Here is a 14,150-nt window from a genome sequence, read left to right as displayed (position 1 = left end):
AATGCAATCAATTTTAGAGAGGGATAATCGAATATAACTCTGAACGGAATTTGCAAAACCATTCCAATATTCCTAAATAGTCAAGGAATTGAATATTCTAATTCTGACATTTCAGTCAAACAAACAAGGTCCGAGTGAAAAGTTAACTATCGTAATTAGTGAGTATAAGTCCCTCTACGATATTTTATTTTTAGGGGGTCAGAGATTAGACTAAAACACACAATAAGTCATCCATTATATAATTAAGTATCGATTTTATCATAAATCAAACTTCAAATCTTTTATTTACAAATGCGGACAAATATGAGTATATCATAATTAATATACTAGTAGTGAATCCAATAAATTATACGAAAGGAGGAAAGCAATAATTATCGAGTTAAAAATGATAGAATAAATTGAATAATCACCTTAAAAGATGACAGAATTACCTTGTTTCAACCAATTGTATTCAACCATTAGATAAGTTCGTAAAAAGTTTGCAGAAAAAGAATCCATCAGTTAGATATCCAAATCTTATTATGTTAATGCTACTAAACCATAAAACTTGATGATAATTTACATTTACCTCATCATAAACTACATATGTTGTTCTAAAACACATTTGTACTCCATGTGTCATCGCATGAATGGTGTAGTTTACATAATCAAACACAAATTTACATCATCAATAATTTACATTTACATTTAAAGTTTTACAACATTAACATGTTACATTCAAATTTAATTTAAGACGCTCTCTTTACAGTTTGCACATTTCCTTAAACGTTCTATAAAACCGCTGTCGTTTCACCTTAAAAAAACAATAAAATTTACATCGATCATAAGACAATACCACGCCACCTTTTACAAGGAATTTACTTGTCACACGAACAATTGTTTTGGCAGAGAAATAGGGTGACGTGCTGCTTTCGTGCCTTTCCTCCAGAGAGCCAGCTTTCTCACCAACCCCAGCTTCCCTTTCTTCCCTTCCCATCCGGTTATGACACGTAAAAGGCCGCCTTTTTAAACCCCAGCTAAACTACACATGCTGTTCCGAAACAGACTTATACGCCACGTGTCATCACGTGAACGGTCGTAGATCATGAAGATCCAAGGGCTACCTGGAGTTTTCAACTAACGCGTCGGCCTACCAACCCCAACACTCGATGTGGGATGTCCTCTATATAAACAAGGCAATTACGGGTGAACCAACTCAGGAAAATACTTGTAAATTTTCCTTCCACCCGAAATTTAGAGCACCACCTCTTTCCATTCCTTTCCTTTCGTAATTCTCATTTCCTTATTCATTCTCTTCAACGAGGCTTTTATCCCACTGATTTTTTCCCGGCAAGGTTTTTCTCGGCTCCATTTCATTCCCATTCTTTCTTATCCCTACTTTGGTATTGCTTGTGATCGGGGAAGCAAATGGAACCTGGAAATAAACAAAACGTCAACGAAAACAGCTCCCTGGAGTCGTTTTGCGTACGGCATGAGAAGGTACTTTCGACACATGACCCATTGAACTGGGGGATGGCAGCTGAAGCACTGAAAGGGAGCCATCTGGACGAGTTCAAACGGATGGTCAAGGATTACAGGAAGCCAGTGGTGAAGCTTGGTGGGGAGAGCCTGACGGTGGCTCAGGTGGCTGCGATTGCCAACCATGACGGTGCCAAGGTGGAGCTGTCGGAGGACAAAAGGGCTGGGGTAAAGGCCAGCAGTGATTGGGTTATGGATAGCATGGGCAAAGGCACAGACAGCTATGGTGTGACCACTGGCTTTGGTGCAACCTCGCATAGGAGAACCAAGCAAGGTGGAGCTCTTCAGAGGGAGCTAATTAGGTAATAAATTAACCTACGATTCTCTAATTAATTAATGCTCTCCATTGAATTAGAATTATATCCATCATCTTTACTTGGAGATCCTAATGCTATTAATTAGTTTGTTAATTTTACTTATTCAAGGCAAGTAGTTCAACTTTGATAATCGACTTGGTTATTTGAGAGATTTTTCAGTGTGCTAGAAACAATGTCCAACACACAAAGTATAATAATACAATTGGTTGAAATTCTTTTTGTTTTACGCTTTTAACCAATTATGTTATTACACTTCGTGTATCGAGCCGTGATTCTGACATGAAAAATTTATCCAGTTATTTCTTAAATGAATTTCTTCCATATTAGGAATCATTCCTTTGTATTCAATCGGAATTGACATGTATACAAGTGGCACTAAATTCCACTTGTTTAAAGAGCCGCATGCATAAATAACTTATAAAAATTACAAAATGAAAAGTTCCGGCCTTGAGGGGTAGGTAAGAAGATATGGCTCGGATAAAAAACGAGGTGTCTACTTTTTGCTATGTTAGGTGGAATTTACGATTAAATTGCATAATTATATGGTATGGCAGCAAAATTGGTTACCAGTATTGTCTCACCTTATGTATTTATTGATGTCGGTATGGGTTTGGTGATTGTATTATTTGAAATAACCTTACCAAATAAAAAGGAAAAAAATGAAAAAAAAATGATGTAATCAAATTAAAATATATTCCCATTAGTAGAATTTGCGTGCCTAGCACGTGATTGCAAGACTCAACTTCCAATACAATTTTGGTGCATTTATTCCTTTTTGGTCCCCAAATAATCTGGCCCATATGACATATAATGACAACGACAACAACATGCCTCTGTTTTTTTGGTTTTCTCCAAAGTCCACCAGAATGTGCTGCCCACGTAGATGTGTTCAGCTCATTATTAAACATAACCAAAACTCTTCCTACTGCACGTAGCTAAAACGATTAACAACATTTATTTTGTATTAAAAAGTAAGAATTCATTTTAATAATGTTTATTGTCATTCTTAATAATTAATAATAGTTGTGTAAAGTTCTCGCGTCATATTCTTTTCTTTTTTTTAAATAGTTGTGTTTTGTCTTAAGGACAAAATTTCATTTTAATCTAGTCTAAACTACGGAGAGGCACATTTGACTCAGGTGCATAGGGAGCACATCTGCTTTACCTAATGTGAATGCGCCATGTATGCTTTAATAACAATTTGTATTAGTTGCTACTCAAGCTGACTTGTGTGCTACTCAAGCTGACTTGTGTGCCATTTTTGTTGAACAGATTCTTGAATGCTGGGATCTTTGGCAACAGCACAGAATCAACCCATATTCTGCCTCACACAACAACAAGAGCAGCAATGCTAGTGAGGATCAACACCCTCCTCCAAGGCTACTCTGGAATCAGATTTGAAATCTTGGAAGCCATCACCAAGTTCCTCAACAACAATGTCACCCCTTGCCTTCCCCTCAGGGGCACAATCACTGCCTCAGGGGACTTGGTTCCGCTCTCATACATTGCTGGGCTTTTAATAGGCAGGCCAAATTCCAAGTCTATCGGGCCTAATGGCAAAACCCTAACTGCTTCTGATGCCTTCAAGCTAGCTGGAATTGATGGTGGGTTCTTTGAGTTGCAGCCAAAGGAAGGGCTTGCATTGGTCAATGGAACTGCTGTTGGGTCTGGTTTGGCTTCTATGGTTCTGTTTGAGTCCAACACACAAGCGCTTTTATCAGAAGTGTTGTCGGCAATTTTTGCCGAAGTTATGCAAGGAAAGCCTGAGTTTACAGATCACTTGACTCACAAGTTAAAGCACCACCCTGGCCAAATTGAAGCTGCAGCAATAATGGAACACATTTTAGCTGGAAGTGACTATGTAAAAGCAGCTGAAAAGGTGCATGAGATGGACCCTCTTCAGAAGCCAAGGCAGGACCGGTATGCTCTTAGAACATCTCCCCAATGGCTAGGCCCACAGATTGAGGTGATCAGAGCAGCAACGAAGATGATTGAGAGGGAAATCAACTCAGTGAATGACAACCCTTTGATCGATGTCTCAAGAAACAAGGCATTACATGGAGGAAACTTTCAGGGCACCCCGATCGGTGTTGCCATGGACAACACCAGATTAGCCATTGCTGCAATTGGAAAACTTATGTTTGCTCAGTTCTCTGAGCTTGTCAATGACTTTTACAACAATGGGTTGCCTTCAAATCTCACGGCAAGCAGCAACCCCAGCTTGGATTACGGCTTCAAAGGCGCTGAAATCGCAATGGCGTCTTACTGCTCGGAGCTCCAGTTCCTTGGCAACCCTGTCACAAACCATGTTCAGAGTGCAGAGCAGCACAACCAAGATGTCAACTCCTTGGGATTGATTTCTTCACGAAAAACTGCTGAGGCTGTTGACATATTGAAGCTCATGTCATCCACTTTCCTAGTTGCATTGTGCCAAGCTATTGATTTAAGGCATTTGGAAGAGAATTTGAAAAGCACAGTGAAGACCACTGTCAGTCAGGTTGCCAAGAGAGTCCTCACTGTGGGCTTGAACGGCGAGCTTCACCCCTCTCGATTCTGCGAAAAGGACCTCCTCAAGGTCGTCGATCGTGAGTATGTTTTTGCCTACATCGATGATCCCTGCAGTGCTACATATCCTCTAATGCAGAAACTGAGGCATGTACTAGTTGAGCATGCATTGAGCAATGGTGAGAAGGAGATGAGTACAAGCACTTCCATTTTCCAAAAGATTACAGCTTTTGAGGAGGAATTGAAAACCCTTTTGCCGAAAGAGGTCGACAATGCCCGGGCTGAGTATGAGAACGGGAAAACAGCAATCCCAAACAGGATCAAGGAATGCAGGTCTTACCCATTGTACAAGTTTGTGAGGGAGGAGTTGGGGACTGATCTGTTGACTGGTGATAAAGTGAGATCACCAGGGGAAGAATGTGACAAGGTTTTCAGTGCTATGTGTGCTGGGAAGTTGATTGATCCTCTGCTAGATTGCTTGAAGGAGTGGAATGGTGCTTCTCTTCCTATTTCTTAAGAGTGCTTTTGGGGGATTTTTTTTACTTGTTAAAAGTTTATGTTATCTTTTACAAGGCTATAGGACCTTGACACTGAAAATTCTATGTTTTTCTTTAAATAATTGTTTTCACCTTTACATTTTATTACCTGTATGTTATCTGCATTGTACTGAATCTTCTGCAGATGAACAAAATGTATCATAAACAAGTCACAAAAGGTGTCTTTATTTGTTCAACAAGCTCTCTCTCTCTCTCTCTCTTTCTCTCTCTTTCTCTCTCTCTTACTCATTCTCTCTCTCACACACACACACAAATCTTGCAAATCTTGCAAATCTTGCAAAAAGTAGTGATAGATTGTAGTTACAGTGGTTAAGAACCAATTCTTCGAGGGTTCATGTTCGAATCTTTCTTCTGCTGACATCATTTGATATTGTAAAAAGAGCTTGATTTCAACTTTATTCTTAAACTAGCTAAGTTGAAATTTGAGAATCCAAACATTAATTTTCTTTGAGCAAACTAGTCGGATTCAAAGAAAATTGACATCTACAATTCACTACTTGATGTCGTTAAACGCCGCTCAATACTGTACAACATTGATTTAATCTGCGTAATACAATGAAAATGTTGTTTGCAACTTTGTATTGATGAATTCCCTCAGGGCTTTGAAGTTGCGAATAAAGGGTGTCATGCTACTGTACAGTAACAAAACTCTGCAGCCTGCAGCAGGTGCTGTGGGGATGACTCAAGTGTTTTGGGGATGAATTCCAAAAGCAATAACTCCTTTGAAATTCAAATTCAAAATCATTGTTATTTTCAGCAGCCAATGAAATTCCTGTGTGAATGCTCCTCGGCTGCTGCTGCTGTATGAAGTAGTAGTACAATTTTTTTTTTTTGAAAAGTTGCAGAAAGCATATCCATCTACGTACCGTACTTCTACATATGAGTTTTGTTCTTTAAGGCTGACTGTTGATATGAATTATAGTTGTGTTATATATCTTCTGATATTCATAAGAACCAACAAACTATAACGGAAAAATGAAATTAGGTGACTTGGTAGGTGCTTTTTAGATGCCTTGGATACATAGTCATTTTCTGCTAAAATCAAATCGGTATATTTTATCAATGTTTTAAAAGGCGAAGGCGTGGGTGAGGCGTTTGATGGATAGGCTCGCCTAGGCGAAAGCCTTAAGCCGCAAGCCTCATGAGACCTACTTTTTTTAATACATATTTTATACATATAAAAATATAATAGTCACAAACAAGTTTAACTCACATAACCAAGTTTAATCAAACAATCTAATTAATCAATTTAAAACATCTACTTAAGCAAGTGCCTATTTATATGAGAGTTTTGAATAATATTTATGTGGGATAGGTATTCTTAAAAAAAAAAAAGAAATAAGGAAAAAGATATAACGAATTTTAAAAAAAGAATAATATAACATTAAGAAAATAATAATCCAAATAAAACAAAACAATGCTTATCTAATATATATATCTAGTATATGAGTAAATAAATATTAGAAATAAAAAGTGAAGAGAAAAGAGATAGTGGGGTAATAAATGTCTTTAAAGTGGGATTATTTTTTAAAAAAAAAGTGAAGATAATGGGGTAATAAATGTAGCAAAGTAGGGTCAGTTTAAGCATTAACAAAAGAAAAAAAAAATTAAAAATACCAACTCAGCCTTAAAAACCTAGCGGTCTTCTTCATCTTCATCTCCTTCACTGGTGTTCATGGCGTGCAACTCAAAATAGCTCTGCAACTCAAAAAAATTTCCAGATTTTTGAAACTTAAAAAAGAAAAAGGGACGCCCAATTGACGCCTCAGGCACATCTCAGATGCCTAGGCACACCCCCAGAAGTCTAGGCGTGTATTTCGCCGACTCCAAGGCCGCCTAGGCGCGCCCCGAGGCTAGTCTTTTAAAACACTGATTTTATCAGAAAACTCACCTACATTGCATGCGTACTAACAGATGTGCACGTATAAGCAACCAAACCAAACGATCTCAGAGTCACACTCACACAGGAAGACATTGTAGGCGAAAAGATGATCAATGCGAAATTATACGTATGTAGGCTTGAAATTAAGCACAATTAACCTATTGTTACTTACTATGGAAGAAACTACAGAAAAATTATCTGCAAAAAAAGTTAAGATAGACTGATATGTTTATCTGTACAAATTAGTCTATCGGAGAGTCGAATTGGGAAGAGCAATGATACAAAGAGTAGCATCAAAAGAAACTGTTCATGCGCGCAGTTTTGGATAATCTCATAAGCGATGATTGTGAGAGCTCTTTCCGTGGGATGAATTGAGTCCGAATATAAATATTTAGATGCTTTTGTTCGTTCGAACGGACTCAGCTGGTTATTTTTATGTTGTTTTTAACTTTGTATTGACGAATTCCTACAGGCTTTGAAGTTGCCAATGAAGTGTGTTGCGTTACTGGGATCATCTGAAGTTACAAAACTTTGCAACCAGGCACATGCCCGGTCTGCTATATATATATATATATGTAAAACAAGGAAATCAAACACGTTTGCAATAGCAACAAGAAGTTCTAATTAGCTTCTTTAAATTATGGACAAATATAGGTATTCAGAAATTTACATATCCAAACATATATGCAGAATTATCAATACAAAAACATGTTTAAATGCATCTATCTTTTGAGAAAATAAAACTCTAACTAGACCAAAGTTTAAGAAACAGTGCTACAATTTTCTGTTATAAAGTATTAAAATCCATGCATGCTGAAGAAATAAAGCTTTGAAATTTATGTGTCTGGAATAATTCTATACCTACGTACTTTTTTACTGTTCAAGTCCGATTGGAGAGTTTGTCCGGTATGACGGGTCTAAAGCACGGACTGATATTTTGTGACCGGTCCATTCTAAATTTTCGCTTATTGAAAATTATCTATGATAAGTCAGATTAACATTTTTGAAAAGAAAAATAGGTGACAATTGGAACCTTGTTCAAATAAAGTCAAATTAAATAAAGTTGGAAATTGAAGTTTGTTTGGAAATGACAATAGCGTTTAAAATCATGTGGTAAATCTTCAAAACTATTTGGTCATGGTAGGTGAAGTAGGTGAAGGCAATGGTTAAGCAAACTGTCTCAATCAAGGATGGCTATGTATTATCAATAGTTTTTTTTGTTTATTTTGAATTTTTACGAAATTATTATAATAATTTAAAAATGAAGGAGTTCGAATTCGAGACGCATGGATAGAAGTCCAACATCCTATCCATTAGGATATTGGATGAAATGTTGTAAAAGTAGGTGACATTTGACAAACAATTTGTTTCTTTTTGGTATATGTTCATATCATGTTTTGCTTGTAACATGCAGGAGAAATGTAAAGGGTTTTTATTTATTTATTTATTTTATGTGGTGAGAGGCAGTAAAATACTATTATACCCTTCGATGTCAACCAAAAGCTTTATACCTAAACTACATATTAATAGCAAGTGGTCATTTAACATAGTAGTGGAAAGGTGATGAGCCTTTGCATGATGACATGAATTCAAACCTCGTTAGTAACTAATCTAATATTTAATCTAACAAAATCTATCGTTTGATAAAAAAAAAACATATTAATAAAACTCAACTTGTCAACCAAAAACCAATGAAAATACTATTATAACCTTTAATACATAATTGGAAAAAAAATTATTAGAAACTGAAAAAATGTGAGCGTCAAAATAATTTCACACAATCACTGGCTTCGGGTTCCGTAGGAACTCCGAAAAAGCAAGAAGGAGGCTAGAGCATTCGCAGGATGGGTGATCCACTGGGAAGTTGCTCGTGAGTTCCCAAAAACAAAACTGTGAGGAAATGGTAAGCCAAAAGCGAACAATATCGTACTACTGTAGTGGAACGGGTCCGAGATGTGGTGGAACCGGACCGGGATGTGACATCATATCACTACTCTTTCTCTCTCTCTATTGAAAACAATATTTGTGAAAAATAATATTATATTTCTCACACATAAATGTGTGGCCTTTGCTAGTTATTTATTAATAGAACACCTTTTCTTAACAACAAAAGTTAATAAAAATACTATTATACGCTTCATGCATAATTGAAAGAAATTATTATAAAAGAAAAAATCATGAACATTAAAACAATTTCGCATAAAACTTTTTCTTTCTTTCTTCCCTCACCTATATCTCATCAAAGCATGTCTCTCAAAATAATAGATAAAAACCTCCTACTCACATGTTTTCTCTCTCTATCCCTCTCTTTCACATTTTTCTCCAACTTGTCCCGTCTTCCATATATTTTTTGCTTTTAAATATTTTATTTTTACACACGCATATAGTGTGTGGTATTCATCTAATTCTAAAATAAATCAATCATCAATCATTTAAAAGAGTAGTATATCATCAAGAATTTAAATTTTAAATACTCGGTTCTCAACGGATGTGATAATGCTTTGTTACTTGAAACTAGATAAAAGTGCAGGAGTAAAAATATGATTACAAGTGGGTGAGGGAAGGAAAAACAAAAAAAACAAAAACTTGTTTATGCAAAATTACTTCAATGCCTATATATATTTTTCTAATATTTTATTTCAGTGATGTATAAAAGGGGATAATAGGACCTTCAGTAATTTTTTGTTGACATATTATCTGATCACAACATTAACTACGAGGAGAGGAGAGGTTTCAAGTTTGAATCTTCCAATCTTCATTGTTATAAGTATGTAAACAGATATTAGATCATATTTCTAGAATGGATGCCTATAAGAAAGTTATGAACATCCTTCCTATTGCTCCCTCACAATATTAATTGAGTTTTTATGTTTTTTTTAAATAGTGTTTTAAATATTTTTTTTTTTAATGAAGCAGGGTTAGTTATGTGGCTGCTGGGAGTGGTGCCACTACATAAGACTCTCAATTATTTTGTACTTGCTTGTAAACATTTATATACTTATGTGTAAAAACCAAAAATTAAAAAATACAAACACCTACAACCAATTGACATTTTGAGGCGATTAAATTATGTTTTGGCATATAACCTCTAAAATTTCAGAATTGGTCCTCAAATGTACTAATGTAGTTATGATTTTTTGAAGTACTAAATTATGAAATCCCAATGTAGAACCTACAAATAAAAATAAATAATCAATTTGTGAGTGGGTTGGTGAGTAGTAAAAAATTATTAAAATGAAATAATATAATAATAATAATAAAAAAGAGAAAATTGGAAAAGGCGTTGGGGGTTGGTGACATAAAGGTATAATTTGGTATGCAAACGGGATGAGACGGAACGGAACAGGACGGGACGGGATGGGATGGAACAAGACGTGATGGAACGGAGAAGGAGCAAAGATGCCCTCGAATGGAAACAAGGAAGAAGAAGAAGGAAACGAATATATTTTAATTTTGTGTTCCACAGATGTGGAACGAGTCGTTCCGGGGTAGTAAGACGGAACGAAAATTCACTCAAAATTCGTTTCGTGGAACAACGTGTTCCATCCGTTTTAGACACACCAAACGTGAGACGTAACGCCTCGTCCCACTCAATTCCGTCCCGTCCCGTGCCACGTAACAAACGGTACCTAAGTGACATCTTACCTCCATAATCCCCACGTCTGGTATTAAGCGAACTCCTCTGCTATAAATACTTTCGTCCGCAATCTCACTCACTTTGTACTTAGCCGACCTCCCTCCCTCCCTCCCTCCCTCCCTCTGAAAACAACTCTCAGAACTCCTAGGAAATTTCATCAATGGCGCACGAGCAGATCCTCCTGGGGATGGGCAATCCTCTTCTCGACATCTCTGCCGTCGTCGACGAAGAATTCTTGACAAAGTAAGCCCCCATATCAGCTTCTTTCATTACATTTTCCCATCTTCTCTCACTGTTTGGATGCTCAGAAATTCCAGGAAAACTGATGAATACGATCTGTTGTTTTTATATTTCGATTTCCTTTCTGCTTAAATTTAATGGGTTTTTGCGATAGATCTGAAAGACTTAAACTTTGTGATTTATTTAAGAAACAGAGGAAAGTGATAAAGTCAATAGATCTGCAGGTTTTATTGGTTTCCGGTTTGTTTTCTGGGATTAATCCAATCCCATGGTTCATTAGTCGGATTATATTAGAAACCCAGATGAGCATTGGTTGAGTTTTTGTTGGTGAAATCATATGTGACTATTTTAGTTGGATCTGCTTTGATTTAGAAAAGGAAAATATGGTTACTTGCTTAATTTATTGAATTATCTAATTTCATTTCCTATGATTAGGCATTTGAAAATTTATTTACTTTTCTTTTCGTGTTGTAAGATTCATTTCCTGTTCATGTTTGGTTTCATTGTGTGATTTTAATATTGTATTTTAAGTGTTCTGCATTTTGGTAGCTTTTTTTTCCTTCTCTTTTTCGATCTATGCATTATATCGTATGGAGAACTAAATTGAGTGGTTTTTTGACAGATATGACATCAAGCCGAACAATGCTATTCTTGCCGAGGACAAGCACCTGCCCATGTAATCCATTTTTGTTCTTATCCTTGCTTCCTTGATTTTCAATTAGTAATTACTTCACCTGGATTAGAAAAGGTGTAACTTTTAAGAGTTTAAGAGGGTTTTGAGTTTTCCGATGTCGTAGTTACTTGTTTGTAAATTTTTGTGAGAATATAGTTCAAATATAAGGTCATGATTAGTTTCTGGCGTTTGCAACTACCTGAAATATTGCATTTTCTGATTCAATCTTTTTTGGATGGTTTTTCACAGGTACGATGAAATGTCTTCCAAGTACAATGTAGAGTATATTGCTGGAGGTAATTTGATAAATAGTTCACTTTGTTATTTGGTGATCCCATGCTTTATGATCTCGTCTAGAAACTTTACTGATAACGATGCCTAATTTTTCTGTCCTTTGCAAACCAGTGACTAATGATAAATATATGTTCATTGTGTTATTTTCAGGTGCTACTCAAAATTCAATCAAAGTTGCGCAGGTTTGTTTATGTTTTTAAGAGAACTTTTTATCATTATTTAATATTTATCTTATGAAGATCTGATTCAATTGTATTATGCTGAAAAAAATTTCTCAATCTCTGTGTTGTTTGACAATAGTGGATGCTCCAAGCTCCTGGCGCAACTAGTTACATTGGATCCATTGGCAAAGACAAGTACGGTGAGGAGATGAAGAAAAATTGTAAACATGCTGGTGTTAATGTGAGTTTCTTTACATCTTTACCTACCCTGCTTATTCTCCCTCAGCTATTCTGATTTTTTTTTGGATAAAAAAATATTCATTTACATTTGGGTTCAGGTGCAATATTATGAAGATGACAAAGCTCCAACAGGAACATGTGCTGTTTGTGTAGTTGGTGGTGAGAGGTCAGTTTTACATCTCCTCTAGAAGATGAATTTGAAATTGTCGTCTGCCGATTTATAGTTTTATAAAGCAAATTTCCTAGGCATTTCTTCTTTTACTTCTGTCAATACCTTGTATAATTCATTTTGATTTCATTCATTGCTCCCATAGGGATCCTTGTATCTGTCATAAATTGTTGGAACAAAAGGACCCCTGCATAAAGTTGTATATTTCATTTTCTTCTGAATTAGTCTTATAGTTTATTAAAACTTTGCGGGGATTAATTTCTTGTAACAAATAATTGTACAGGTCTCTTGTTGCTAACTTATCAGCTGCAAATTGTTACAAAACTGAGCATTTGAAGCAACCTGAAAATTGGGCTCTGGGTATTACTTCCCTTGCTCTCTTGTTAATTCAAATTTTATCCTTTCCTTGGCTTTGTTCACATGTCCTCTCCGACTCACCTTGCGCAAACTTATGCTTGAACAGTTGAAAAGGCAAAATATTACTACATTGCTGGGTTTTTCCTTACTGTGTCTCCTGAGTCCATTCAACTGGTTGCTGAACATGCTGCTGCAAACAATAAGGTATCAACCATATAGTGTTTCTTAGCATCGACAATGTAGTTGGATTCTCTCTTTATTATCCAATTCAGTAGCTTCAGCTGCCTTCTTTTGTATCTACAGGTATTCACGATGAATCTTTCCGCTCCTTTCATTTGTGAGTTCTTCAAGGATGTACAGGAGAAAGCACTTCCGTAAGTCCCTCCTCCCAGAAAAAGGAAAAGAAATGAAACTAAAATCTCTTTGTATTTCATGATAAATGTGGAGTACCGAGTGGCCTTTTTGTATAGGTACATGGACTATGTTTTTGGGAATGAGACCGAAGCAAGAACTTTTTCAAGGGTTCATGGCTGGAAGGTAACATTGCTTAGTCTTTCTTCTTTCAAATTTGACTGAAGAACTTCTAACCCTCTACAAGTCACTAACTATAATGCCTTCATCAATCAGACTGAAAATGTCGAGGAGATCGCCATAAAGATTTCCCAGTTGCCCAAAGCATCGGGTACGCACAAGAGGATTACTGTTATCACACAAGGTGCAGATCCTGTTGTAGTTGCTGAGGATGGGAAGGTGAAACTATTTCCTGTCATATTATTACCGAAGGAGAAGCTGGTTGATACCAATGGAGCTGGTATGTGATATCTCACCCGTCAATGTCATTGGATCCTTTTACCTCTTTCTTCCTGCCGTTCTGGGGGAGACTTGAGTTGTTTATTTAAAAGGAAATATAAAGCATGCAACGATATAATACTTGCCAATGCCATTTAGTCAGGAGTCTAAAGTCTTGAGCATATAAACTATCGATCTAGGCTATAAACAATTATCCATGTTATATTACTGGTCAAATGCTTGAGTGGGAAATCAGGATTACGAGTGAAGAATAGAAGAAATGTTGTTAGTTCTAAGTTGTAACTAAAAAAATATCATGATGTTTCTCGTGGCAGGAGATGCATTTGTTGGGGGATTTTTGTCACAGCTGGTTCAAGAGAAGCCGATTGAAGACTGCGTTAAAGCTGGTTGTTATGCAGCAAATGTTGTCATCCAAAGGTCAGGCTGCACGTACCCAGAAAAGCCCAATTTCCCTTAGGGTCATTTTTCGGCAGTTGAGCTCCATGTACTTTCTATTCATTTCGTGGTAGAGTTGGATTTCTTGCTGATGTAACTGTGGCAGCCGGCAGTGCTTTTATCTTCTGAATCCGTTTATCTGGTATTGGAGTTTATTTGTTCTATCTATGTTTATCTTTTGTGTGATCCTTGTCACATAAAGATGACATCGATTGCAGGTTTATTACAAGACATTTTCCATATTAATATAAAAAAGGTTGAACAATATTTTTCAGTCTATTTTGTGGTCCTCTTTATTTCATGGTCGAATTCGATTGAATTGCATTCTCTTGAAACTTGGTTGATGCCCTCAGAA

At 36.3% G+C, this 14,150-nt stretch overlaps 2 protein-coding genes and 1 long non-coding RNA gene across 3 annotated transcripts; 2 read left to right on the top strand and 1 right to left on the bottom strand.

Moving 5' to 3' along the window:
* The first annotated feature begins 1,188 nt into the window (after window positions 1-1,188).
* LOC126628842 (phenylalanine ammonia-lyase 1-like) lies at window positions 1,189-5,076 on the top strand. Its single transcript, XM_050298696.1, has 2 exons — window positions 1,189-1,820; window positions 3,108-5,076. The coding sequence occupies exons 1-2, from the start codon at window positions 1,408-1,410 to the stop codon at window positions 4,855-4,857; spliced, it is 2,163 nt and encodes a 720-aa protein (XP_050154653.1). The 5' UTR covers window positions 1,189-1,407; the 3' UTR covers window positions 4,858-5,076.
* On the bottom strand, window positions 4,932-5,256 carry LOC126628843 (uncharacterized). Its single transcript, XR_007625611.1, has 2 exons — window positions 5,149-5,256; window positions 4,932-5,113 (listed from the first exon to the last, which is right to left on the bottom strand). It is a non-coding gene; the product is annotated as an uncharacterized LOC126628843 (long non-coding RNA).
* Window positions 5,257-10,493: 5,237 nt separating this feature from the next.
* Window positions 10,494-14,062, top strand: LOC126629781 (adenosine kinase 2). Its single transcript, XM_050299907.1, has 12 exons — window positions 10,494-10,659; window positions 11,279-11,332; window positions 11,579-11,625; window positions 11,774-11,805; window positions 11,924-12,025; window positions 12,123-12,190; window positions 12,477-12,553; window positions 12,657-12,754; window positions 12,854-12,924; window positions 13,021-13,087; window positions 13,178-13,361; window positions 13,675-14,062. Exons 1-12 carry the CDS (start codon window positions 10,577-10,579, stop codon window positions 13,815-13,817), a joined length of 1,026 nt encoding a protein of 341 aa, XP_050155864.1. The 5' UTR covers window positions 10,494-10,576; the 3' UTR covers window positions 13,818-14,062.
* The last annotated feature ends 88 nt before the right edge of the window (window positions 14,063-14,150 follow it).

Source organism: Malus sylvestris, chromosome 7, assembly GCF_916048215.2.
Source record: "Malus sylvestris chromosome 7, drMalSylv7.2, whole genome shotgun sequence".
NCBI classification, from domain to species: domain Eukaryota; kingdom Viridiplantae; phylum Streptophyta; class Magnoliopsida; order Rosales; family Rosaceae; genus Malus; species Malus sylvestris.
The sequence above is the reverse complement of the archived record's forward strand: the minus strand, read 5'-3'. Positions and strand labels throughout refer to the sequence as shown.